The sequence below is a fragment of the Salmo salar genome, chromosome 26 (assembly GCF_965601325.2).
Source record: "Salmo salar chromosome 26, fSalSal1, whole genome shotgun sequence".
Classification (NCBI taxonomy): domain Eukaryota; kingdom Metazoa; phylum Chordata; class Actinopteri; order Salmoniformes; family Salmonidae; genus Salmo; species Salmo salar.
Genome location: NC_138316.1, coordinates 53,150,001 through 53,162,447, shown reverse-complemented (window position 1 = coordinate 53,162,447; position 12,447 = coordinate 53,150,001). Strand labels below are relative to the sequence as shown.

Genomic DNA, 12,447 nt, shown 5'->3' with positions numbered 1-12,447 from the left:
AGTCAGAAGATGATGGAGTGAGTCAGAAGATGTTGGAGTTAGTCAGAAGATGTTGGAGTGAGTGAGAAGATGTTGGAGTGAGTCGAAGTGAGTCAGAAGATGTTGGAGTGAGTCAGAAGATGTTGGAGTGAGTCAGAAGATGTTGGAGTGAGTCAGAAGATGTTGGAGTGAGGTAGAATAATTTATTTTAAAAGAAACGACTATTAATGTTAATCCGAGAGACTCTGATATGACGTTTTATATTGATCCAAACGATATGGACCCTGATTTATCTTTCATGGAAGATTCTTTATCCATATAATGAAGTGGGCAGAGAACAAACCCCTCTTCACATTATTTAAGATATAATTTCAATATTATTTAGAAATTATCAGTAAACGTAAAAACAAAACGCACCATAAAACATTTTGACAAATTGAAAATGTATCTTGATATGTAATACCCCTGTCAAGTCTATATAGTGTTGTTTGTATATTTCTGTTTTTTTTTATATTTGTTGTGTTCATAATAAAATATAAAGGCCGACAGGGCAGATTAAATGTACACTTCACAGTCAATCCAGCAGAGAGCGCTCTATCATCATCATCATTGTTAATCCTAATTATTTGGGAATGGATCTGACGTCAGCAGTCTTAATTGACGGGTGTCAATTAACAAATGAGCAAAAACATTAGCATACCTAATTAGACTATCAATAATCGATTTCTCAGTTAATATTAGACTTCGCCCACCACCATTTAACTTTTTTTAAAATTATTATTCTCCCAAGTGTTTAGTAAGTTTCTGTTTTCCGCCGAACTAGGAGTTTGAATCGTGTCAGTTTAACCGCTGTGCCATCTGTAGCTCTGTCTATTTCCATCAGCATGAGCCACTCATGTTAAACTTCCAGCAGCGTTTCCAGCCCGTCACACAGCGCTTCCTGGTAGGGGTTGTCCGCTGTGTTGCGCTCTACAGCAAACAGCTTCCCTTTAACACGGACAGAGCGCGTCAACTGCTGAACAACAAGCTTTTTCCTTTCTTTTCTTTATTTTAAAGTTTAGGACAACAGAAAAGGAGGGTGGGGGGGGGGAATTATATCCGCAGGGTCACAGCTCTACACCGCGACTGACCGTAGAGAAACAGTTATCCCGCCCGGCTGAGGAGAAAAAGCCATGGCCATTATAACCTGCCGTGTGCAGTATCTGGAGGACTCGGACCCTTTCGTGTGTACCAACTTCCCGGAGCCACGGAGACCGCCGCCCTATGATCTGGACGAAAACATCGCCTTGATCGAGCAGATAGCCGGGGTTCACAAACTCCTGGAGGCACCGCTGAAGGTACGTTTTAAATTGGACAGCCTCATCCTCTTTGTAAAATAAATTGGTGCGTTCAGGACAATATGCAGAAGCCACCAGCAGTCTACCTACACAGGTGTGTGATTTATCCCCCCCCCCATGTTGATTGACTGGCTGACGTCCATGGTCATGTCGTCCACAACACGTCAAAACGAGCCCACCAGTACTTTATTAACAGTCCAGTTATTGCATATTTCATAAAGAAGGTAGCCTTGCTAAATGAATATAAATGAAAACTTTCCCCAGGGTAAATTAATCTAAACTTGAACACGCAGGTAAATTATTTATAGGTAGTTGATCAAGGACAGTTTCACCCTCTAGTTTGCTGACGGTTGTTGATTTTTTTAACATTATTAACAACGTATTTGGCTAAAATGCAAATGTTGATTTTTTTTTAGGGTTAATACAGAGGGGTTGGTTAGGGTTAACACAGAGGGGTTGGACGGGGTTAGGGTTAACACAGGGGGGTTGGTTAGGGTTAACACAGAGGGGTCAGGGTTAACACAGAGGGGTCAGGGTTAACACAGAGGGGTCAGGGTTAACACAGAGGGGTCAGGGTTAACACAGAGGGGTCAGGGTTAACACAGAGGGGTCAGGGTTAACACAGAGGGGTCAGGGTTAACACAGAGGGGTCAGGGTTAACACAGGGGTTGGATGTAGGGTCAGGGTTAAGAGAGAGGGGTTGGATGTAGGGTTAGGGTTAAGAGAGAGGGGTTGGATGTAGGGTTAGGGTTAACACAGAGGGGTCGGATGTAGGGTTAGGGTTAATAAAGAGGGGTTAACAGGGCTAACCCCATCCAACCCTGTATTTCTCCTCCGTGTATGATTACAACTAGAGACTACTTGTCTCCTTTTTAAAAACATTCCTTTACAAATGAACCTAATCACTCCCTTGCCCCGGGGTGAGGGCCTGTGCATCCCAAATGGCACCTTATTCCCTTTATAGTGCTCTACTCTAAGGGCTCTGGTCAACAGTAGTGCACTATGTAGGGAATAGGGTGCCATTTGGGATGTAATCAGATAGTTCCCGGGCCGTTAGAGAGAGAGAGCATGGAAATGTCAAAACTCGTATCAGATAAATGAGTTATTTCAACGTTGTAGGACTAACAACGACAATGTTTTTTGCTCTGTTCCTTATAGTTTTTGTGGGATTTTTTTGTTAATTATTTCAACATAATAACTTTTTTTCCTCTGTTCTTCGTTTTAGTTTATTATGGGAAAGTGTTTTCTGTTACAGTCGGTGTTTTGATAACCTCTGACCCCCCCCTCCCCATCCTCTCTTCCTCCCTGGATGTCAGTTTAGTCTAAGTGGAGTTAATACCCAAGGAAAGGGTGGGATCTGTAAACACAAGATACGCTGCAGATACCAGCCCTGTAGCTCCCCGGCCCGGTAGCGGCCCTGTAGCGGCCCGGTAGCGGCCCTGTAGCGCCCCGGCCCGGTAGCGGCCCTGTAGCGCCCCGGCCCGGTAGCGCCCCTGTAGCGCCCCGGCCCTGTAGCGCCCCGGCCCGGTAGCGGCCCTGTAACGCCCGGTAGCGGCCCTGTAACGCCCGGTAGCGGCCCTGTAACGCCCGGTAGCGGCCCTGTAACGCCCGGTAGCGGCCCTGTAACGCCCGGTAGCGGCCCTGTAACGCCCCGGTAGCGGCCCTGTAATGCCCCGGCCCGGTAGCGGCCCTGTAACGAAAAAAACAATTTCATCAATTTTAGAATAAGGCTGTAATGTAACAATGTGGAAAAAGTGAAGGGGTCTGAATGCACTGCTTTTGACCAGGGCTCACAGGGAAGTATTGCACTATATAGAGAGTAGGTTGCTATTTGGGGCACACCAAGGCATGGGAAGCCACAGGCACTACTGGAATAGTGTGTCATATTCTGGTGAGATCAGGTAATGGAATGCTGCTTCCTCCTAGTTCTAGCCTGGTCCCAGATCAGGTATTAGAATGCTGCTTCCTCCTAGTTCTAGCCTGGTCCCAGATCAGGTATTAGAATGCTGCTTCCTCCTAGTTCTAGCCTGGTCCCAGATCAGGTATTAGAATGCTGCTTCCTCCTAGTTCTAGCCTGGTCCCAGATCAGGTATTAGAATGCTGCTTCCTCCTAGTTCTAGCCTGGTCCCAGATCAGGTATTAGAATGCTGCTTCCTCCTCGTTCTAGCCTGGTCCCAGATCAGGTATTAGAATGCTGCTTCCTCCTAGTTCTAGCCTGGTCTCAGATCAGGTATTAGAATGCTGCTTCCTCCTAGTTCTAGCCTGGTCCCAGATCAGGTATTAGAATGCTGCTTCCTCCTAGTTCTAGCCTGGTCCCAGATCAGGTATTAGAATGCTGCTTCCTCCTAGTTCTAGCCTGGTCCCAGATCAGGTATTAGAATGCTGTAGTTCTAGCCTGGTCCCAGATCAGGTATTAGAATGCTGCTTCCTCCTCGTTCTAGCCTGGTCCCAGATCAGGTATTAGAATGCTGCTTCCTCTTAGTTCTAGCCTGGTCCCAGATCAGGTAGTGGAATGCTGCTTCCTCTTAGTTCTAGCCTGGTCCCAGATCAGGTAGTACTCTTGCGAACTCCGTTACTGGCATTGAGATGTTGCAGAAGAAGTTGAGAGAGCAGAAACAGACCCAGGCTAGCTTCCTCCCTCATAACACGGTGCTCACTGGAGCCTAATACCTTCTGCAGTGTTTAGATACCTGGTTAATTGTGGTATGCTTGATTTATTAGTATTATTTTTTTTTCTCCTCCCTCCCTTGGTTGGCATTGTTGTCATTCTGTCAAGACGATCTGGATTGGTTGGTATTTAAAGGATGTTGAGGCTGTTAGGCTGCATACTTTTAATGTGATAATGTCTGTAGAAAGTATGTAACCTACAGTACCTGTCAAAAGTTTAGACACACCTGCTCATTCAAGGCTTCACGGTGGGAACCGCACATGCTGAGATCATCCGTTCACTTACTCTGCGTCTCACAAAGACACGGCGGGTTGGAACCCCCCCCAAAAAAATTCTCAAATTTGGACTCATCAGACCAAAGGACAGATTTCCACCGGTCTTAATCAAATCAAACTTTATTTGCCACATGCGTCGAATACAACAAGTGTAGACTTTACCGTGAAATGCTTTACTTACGAGCCCTTAACCGACAGTGCAGTTCATGAAGAAGATAATATTTACCAAGTAGACTAAAATAAAAAGTAATAATTAAAAGTAACACAATAACAATAACGAGACTATATACAGGGGCTACCGGTACAGAGTCAATGGGCAAAGGGTACAGGCTAGTTGAGGTAATCTGTACGTGTAGGTGGGGGCGAAGGCTACAGGCTAGTTGAGGTAATATGTAGGTGGGGGCGAAGGGTACAGGCTAGTTGAGGTAATATGTAGGTGGGGGCGAAGCGTACAGGCTAGTTGAGGTAATATGTAGGTGGGGGCGAAGGGTACAGGCTAGTTGAGGTAATCTGTACATGTAGTTGGGGGCGAAGGGTACAGGCTAGTTGAGGTAATATGTAGGTGGGGGCAAAGGGTACAGGCTAGTTGAGGTAATATGTAGGTGGGGGCAAAGGGTACAGGTTAGTTGAGGTAATCTGTACATGTAGGTGGGGGCGAAGGGTACAGGTTAGTTGAGGTAATCTGTACATGTAGGTGGGGGCGAAGGGTACAGGCTAGTTGAGGTAATATGTACATGTAGGTGGAGGCAAAGGGTACAGGCTAGTTGAGGTAATATGTAGGTGGGGGCAAAGGGTACAGGCTAGTTGAGGTAATCTGTAGGTGGGGGCGAAGGGTACAGGCTAGTTGAGGTAATATGTACATGTAGGTGGGGGCAAAGGGTACAGGCTAGTTGAGGTAATCTGTAGGTGGGGGCGAAGGGTACAGGCTAGTTGAGGTAATCTGTACATGTAGGTGGGGGCAAAGGGTACAGGCTAGTTGAGGTAATCTGTACATGTAGGTGGGGGCAAAGGGTACAGGCTAGTTGAGGTAATCTGTACATGTAGGTGGGGGTGAAGTGACTGAGTAAGTAACAAACGGAGAGTAGCAGCAGTGTACAAGTTTTTCTGAATTGTTCATCAGTCTAATGGCTTGGGGGTAGAAGCTGTTGAGGAGCCTTTTGGACCTAGACTTGGCTGATGTTGACTATTGTTTACTGTGTATATGCCTGTTTGTGTAAATATTTCACTACACTCCCCCTGACATGGCTGTCCCTGTATTTGTTCCGTCCCAGTTGGAGGAGTGTGCTCTGCAGATGGCCCCCAATGGGAACTACCTGGACCTGGACCTGTCTCTGGGGGAACAGAAAGACGATGTGGAACAGCTCTATGACGATGTGGCGTAAGGACATCTCTCCTTCTCTCCCTTCCTCCCTCTCCTTCTCTCCCTTCCTCCCTCTCCTTCTCTCCCTTCCTCCCTCTCCTTCTCTCCCTTCCTCCCTCTCCTTCTCTCACTTCCTCCCTCTCCTTCTCTCACTTCCTCCCTCTCCTTCTCTCCCTTCCTCCCTCTCCTTCTCTCCCTTCCTCCCTCTCCTTCTCTCCCTTCCTCCCTCTCCTTCTCTCCCTTCCTCCCTCTCCTTCTCTCCCTTCCTCCCTCTCCTTCTCTCCCTTCCTCCCTCTCCTTCTCTCCCTTCCTCCCTCTCCTTCTCTCCCTTCCTCCCTCTCCCTCTCCTTCTCTCCCTTCCTCCCTCTCCCTTCCTCCCTCTCCCTTCCTCCCTCTCCCTTCTCTCCCTCTCCTCTCCTCTCCTTCCTCCCTCCTCCCTCTCCCTTCCTCCCTCTCCCTTCTCTCCCTTCCTCCCTCTCCCTTCTCTCCCTCCTCCCTCTCCCTTCCTCCCTCTCCCTTCTCTCCCTTCCTCCCTCTCCTTCTCTCCCTTCTCTCCCTTCCTCCCTCTCCTTCTCTCCCTTCTCTCCTTCCTCCCTCTCCTTCTCTCCCTTCCTCCCTCTCCTTCTCTCCCTTCCTCCCTCTCCTTCTCTCCCTTCCTCCCTCTCCTTCTCTCCCTTCCTCCCTCTCCTTCTCTCCCTTCCTCCCTCTCCTTCTCTCCCTTCCTCCCTCTCCCTCTCCTTCTCTCCCTTCCTCCCTCTCCCTTCCTCCCTCTCCCTTCTCTCCCTTCCTCCCTCTCCCTTCTCTCCCTTCCTCCCTCTCCCTTCTCTCCCTTCCTCCCTCTCCCTTCCTCCCTCTCCCTTCCTCCCTCTCCCTTCCTCCCTCTCCCTTCTCTCCCTTCCTCCCTCTCCCTTCTCTCCCTTCTCTCCCTTCCTCCCTCTCCTTCTCTCCCTTCCTCCCTCTCCTTCTCTCCCTTCCTCCCTCTCCTTCTCTCCCTTCCTTCTCTCCCTTCCTCCCTCTCCTTCTCTCCCTTCCTCCCTCTCCCTTCCTCCCTCTCCTTCTCTCCCTTCCTCCCTCTCCTTCTCTCCCTTCCTCCCTCTCCTTCTCTCCCTTCCTCCTTCTCTCCTCTGTTTTGACCTCTCCTTCACTGATCTCCTCCTTTCCTTCTCTCCCGTCCTTCTTCTGTCCTTTTCGTACATACACACATACTTCTGTTCTGCCAGCTCAGCTCAGACAATCATGTTGGGAAACCCGTGTCACTTCTTTCAGTCAGGGTGTTTCAGGGTGAACCGTGAGTTCTACAGCAACATGACAGGGTCAGGGTTCCTAGTCGTTGATGCTACAGTATCTCTGTCTGTCTTCTGTCCGAGCTGAGTTTCCAGCTGAGTTTAACAGGACTTGTCCATGTTGCAGGATGAAGTGAGTCATTTTACTGAGATGGGGAAAAGTCACTGACTGGAGGGATGCCACGTAGGAGTTAGGTAGAGAGAGGGACTTTTACTGATGAAGAATTTGTGTTAGTTTTAGGTGTGAAATGCAGAATGATAGGACCAGTTCCAATTGAAGTTGTCTTTCTACTGTGCTTCAGTAGTAATCCTGCTTTCTATCCACCAGTCTCCTTCTCTCGGTGTAGAACATTCTAGACCGGTGTAGAACATTCTAGACCGGTGTAGAACACGTCTCTGGCAAAAACTTTCCAGAACTTGCAAACTGCTTTTTATACTGTTCAACATTCCTTGTGTCAATTGAAGCTTATCCTCAATACTGACAAAACTAAACTAATGGTGTTTTCTAAAGCAAGAAATAGACCTCACCTATTACTACCTGTCAGGGCAAGGAGATTGAGACTGTAACCTCATATAAATATCTGGGAATTGTAATTGATAACAGCCTCTCTTTTTTTTTTAAATTGCATATTCAACAACTTATAAAAAAAAATTTAATCTGAAATTGGGATTTTATTTTAGGAATAATGTTTTTGTTTTGAAGCCAGGAGGAGGCTAGTATCAGCTACATTTATGCCTTTACTAGACTATGGGGATATTTTATATATGAATGCTTCCGCTCAGTGTTTGAGATCAATTGACACCCTTTACCATGGCACTTTGAGATTTATTTTAAACTGCAAAACCCTTACGCACCACTGCACTTTGTATACCAGGGTTGGCTGGCCTTCTCTAGTCACTCGTAGGCTCAGTCACTGGTAGACTTTTATTTACAAAGCCATTTTGGGTTTATTACCGTTTTTTATTTTGGCATTTTTACTGTTCAGAAATGTGGTGGGTCGTCTCTTCGTTCGCTCGACTTTCTCCTGCTAACTGTTCCAAATGTCCGAACTGAATTTTGGTAAATGGGCTTTTATGTACTCTGCGCCACGGTGCTCTGTGTCTCATGGTGCTGTGAGGAGAGATGCCGGGTACACGGTGCTCTGTGAGGAGAGACGCCGGGTGCACGGTGCTCTGTGAGGAGAGACGCCGGGTGCACGGTGCTCTGTGTGGAGAGACGCCGGGTGCACGGTGCTCTGTGAGGAGAGACGCCGGGTGCACGGTGCTCTGTGAGGAGAGACGCCGGGTGCACGGTGCTCTGTGAGGAGAGACGCCGGGTACACGGTGCTCTGTGAGGAGAGACGCCGGGTACACGGTGCTCTGTGAGGAGAGACGCCGGGTGCACGGTGCTCTGTGAGGAGAGACGCCGGGTGCACGGTGCTCTGTGAGGAGAGACGCCGGGTGCACGGTGCTCTGTGAGGAGAGACGCCGGGTGCACGGTGCTCTGTGTGGAGAGACGCCGGGTGCACGGTGCTCTGTGAGGAGAGACGCCGGGTGCACGGTGCTCTGTGAGGAGAGACGCCGGGTGCACGGTGCTCTGTGAGGAGAGACGCCGGGTGCACGGTGCTCTGTGAGGAGAGACGCCGGGTGCACGGTGCTCTGTGAGGAGAGACGCCGGGTGCACGGTGCTCTGTGAGGAGAGACGCCGGGTGCACGGTGCTCTGTGTGGAGAGACGCCGGGTACACGGTGCTCTGTGAGGAGAGACGCCGGGTGCACGGTGCTCTGTGAGGAGAGACGCCGGGTGCACGGTGCTCTGTGAGGAGAGACGCCGGGTGCACGGTGCTCTGTGAGGAGAGACGCCGGGTGCACGGTGCTCTGTGTGGAGAGAGGCCGGGTGCACGGTGCTCTGTGAGGAGAGACGCCGGGTGCACGGTGCTCTGTGTGGAGAGAGGCCGGGTGCACGGTGCTCTGTGAGGAGAGACGCCGGGTGCACGGTGCTCGGTGCTTCAGTCTCTCTGTTGCTCATGTCCAGACGGGTGTGTCAGTCATCATGTCCCTGTGAAGTAGCCCTCTAAATCTCTTCCCGCATCTCAATCAGCTCGAGGAGACGCAGAGGGAGAACAAGGGGCAGAAACACACACACACACACACACACACACACACACACACACACACACACACGCGCGCGCGCGGGGGCAGACAGACGTATGGCCACGTGCAAACACACACACACATATTCTCCACCAGCTAGTTGCTAAAGTTGAAAGGTGTCAAGTTCCAACAGACAAGAGTATTGTTGATGACAACCTAGTCCTCTTTAAACTCACAGGATGAAAATACAGTCTGGGAGGGGGGGGGGGGGGGGGGGAGGAGTGTGAAAAATACCTTTTCTAGAACACAGGAAGATGTGATTACTACACAGAACCAGTCTGGAGGACTAAATACTATAAACCTAAGGACTTCTTCAGTAGGCCAGGAACCGATGTTGGTACATGACTCCTTGCAGAACTAGATTTTGGGGTCGTTGTATTAGGAGCAGGTCCGATGTTGGTACATGACTCCTTGCAGAACTAGATTTTGGGGTCGTTGCATTAGGAGCAGGTCCGATGTTGGTACATGACTCCTTGCAGAACTAGATTTTGGGGTCGTTGTATTAGGAGCAGGTCCGATGTTGGTACATGACTCCTTGCAGAACTAGATTTTGGGGTCGTTGTATTAGGAGCAGGTCTGATGTTGGTACATGACTCCTTGCAGAACTAGATTTTGGGGTCGTTGTATTAGGAGCAGGTCCGATGTTGGTACATGACTCCTTGCAGAACTAGATTTTGGGGTCGTTGTATTAGGAGCAGGTCCGATGTTGGTACATGACTCCTTGCAGAACTAGATTTTGGGGTCGTTGTATTAGGAGCAGGTCTGATGTTGGTACATGACTCCTTGCAGAACTAGATTTTGGGGTCGTTGCATTAGGAGCAGGTCTGATGTTGGTACATGACTCCTTGCAGAACTAGATTTTGGGGTCGTTGTATTAGGAGCAGGTCTGATGTTGGTACATGACTCCTTGCAGAACTAGATTTTGGGGTCGTTGTATTAGGAGCAGGTCCGATGTTGGTACATGACTCCTTGCAGAACTAGATTTTGGGGTCGTTGTATTAGGAGCAGGTCCGATGTTGGTACATGACTCCTTGCAGAACTAGATTTTGGGGTCGTTGTATTAGGAGCAGGTCCGATGTTGGTACATGACTCCTTGCAGAACTAGATTTTGGGGTCGTTGTATTAGGAGCAGGTCCGATGTTGGTACATGACTCCTTGCAGAACTAGATTTTGGGGTCGTTGTATTAGGAGCAGGTCCGATGTTGGTAAATGACTGTCGGGCTGCCTTCTGACAATCCGTAGGCGAGCGAGGAAACTCCCACTGCGGTCCGTTCTACTGGCTAACGTGCAATCATTGGAAAATAAAATTGATGACTTACGGTTATCCTACCATCGGGACCATTTTTAAAAACGGTGATATCTTATGTTTCACCGAGTCGTGGCTGAATGACGACACGGATAATATAGAGCTGGCAGGATTTTCCGTTCGCCTTCAAAACGGAGAAGAAGATACACCTGGTAAGACGAGGATTGGGGGGGGGGGGGGGGGTGTATTTGTCAATAACAGCTGGTTGGCAATGTCTAATACTAAAGAAGTCTCGAGGTTTTGCTCGCCTGAGGTAGAGTACCTCATGATAAGCTGTAGACCACACTATCTACCAAGAGGTAGAGTACCTCATGATAAGCTGTAGACCACACTATCTACCAAGAGAGTTCTCATCTGTATTATTCATAGCTGTCTATTTACCACTACAGAACGATGCTGGCACTAACACCGCTCTCAACGAGCTGTATAAGGCCGTAAGCAAAGAAGTAAATGTTCATCCAGAAGCGGCGCTCCTAGTGGCCGGGGACTTTAATGCAGGCTAACTTAATTCAGTTTTACCAAATTTATACCAGCATGTCACATGTGTAACTAGGGGTACAAAAATCCTAGACCACCTTTACTCCACACACAGAGACGTGTACAAAGCTCTCCCTCGCCCACCATTTGGCAAATCTGACCATAATTCCATCCTCCTGATTCCTGCTTACAAGCAAAAACTAAAGCAGGAAGTACCAGTGACTCTGTCAATACGGAAGTGGTCAGATGACGCGGATGCTAAGCTACAGGACTGTTTTGCTGCACAGACTGGAATATGTTCTGTGATTCATCCAATGGCATTGAGGAGTTTACCACCTCAGTCATTGGCTTCATCAATAAGTGCATCGATGACGTCGTCCTCGCAGTGACAGTACGTACATACCCCAACCAGAAGCCATGGATTACAGGCAACATCCACATCGAGCTAAAGGCTAGAGCTGCCGCTTTCAAGGAGCGGGACACTAATCCGGACGCTTATAAGAAATCTCGCTATGCCCTCAGACGAACCATCAAACAAGCAAAGCGTCAATACAGGACTAAGATTGAATCCTACTACACCGGCTCTGACGCTCGTCGGATGTGGCAGGGCTTGAAAACTATTACGGACTACAAAGGGAAACCCAGCCGCGAGCTGCCCAGTGACGCGAGCCTACCAGACAAACTAAATGCCTTTTTTTTTTATGCTCGCTTCAAGGCAAGCAACACTGAAGCATGCACAAGAGCACCAGCTGTTCTAGATGACTGTGTGATAACGCTCTCCTTAGCCGGTGTGAGCAAGACCTTTTAAACAGCTCAACATTCACAAAGCCGCTAGGACAGACGGATTACCAGGACGTGTACTCAAAGCACGCGCAGACCAACTGTCAAGTGTCTTCACTGACATTTTCATCCTCTCCCTGACCGAGTCTGTAATACCTACATGTTTCAAGCAGACCACCATAGTCCCTGTGCCCAAGGAAGTGAAGGTAACCTGCCTAAATGATTACCGCCCCGTAGCACTCACGTCGGTAGCCATGAAGTGCTTTGACAGGTCTCCTTGTTGAACTAGATTTTGGGACGGTTGTATGAGGAGCAGGTCTGATGTTGGAACAGTTAGACTTTTGAAACTGGGACCTTTATGAGTCTCTCAGTGGGTTGAGACTGGGGGACATGCGAGTCCGTTAGTGGGTTCGTACTACATACAAAACATTTCCTCCTCAGTATTCATATAGACATCAAGTACGTTTCTCCCCAGAACAGACTGTGATTGTCTTCCTGCGACTAGCACTGTATCATCTATGGGCCCCTTTCATTAACTTGTGCCTGAATCTGATTTGAATCTGATTTGACCTCACAAAGCATTCTGTCTTTCCTCTCTACTTCACGTGACGTTGTTTGCATCCCAAATAGCACCCACTTCTCTATACAGCACACTACCTTTTAGCTAGAGCACTATGGGAATAAGGTTCTATTTGGGATGTAGACAAAGAGGTGTTTTGTCCCGCTGTTCCCTGTGACGGTGACATTTTCTACCCCTCCCCCTCCCGAGGGGCGGAGCACGGATCATTCATATCTACATCACCTCGGTCTGGAAGCAGCAGCTGCTGCGTCGCCTCGGTCTGGAAGCAGCA

The 12,447-nt window shown here is 48.8% G+C and overlaps 1 protein-coding gene across 1 annotated transcript in view; it reads left to right on the top strand.

The window, feature by feature from the left end:
* The first annotated feature begins 738 nt into the window (after window positions 1–738).
* The window catches only part of LOC145850497 (FH1/FH2 domain-containing protein 1), a 77,242-nt gene continuing 65,533 nt past the window's right edge, over window positions 739–12,447 (top strand). The window contains exons 1-2 of the mRNA XM_082969911.1: window positions 739–1,316; window positions 5,531–5,637. Of these exons, the coding sequence (XP_082826037.1) occupies window positions 1,152–1,316; window positions 5,531–5,637 (272 nt within the window). The 5' untranslated portion in view covers window positions 739–1,151. The remainder of the gene's footprint in view (window positions 1,317–5,530; window positions 5,638–12,447) is intronic.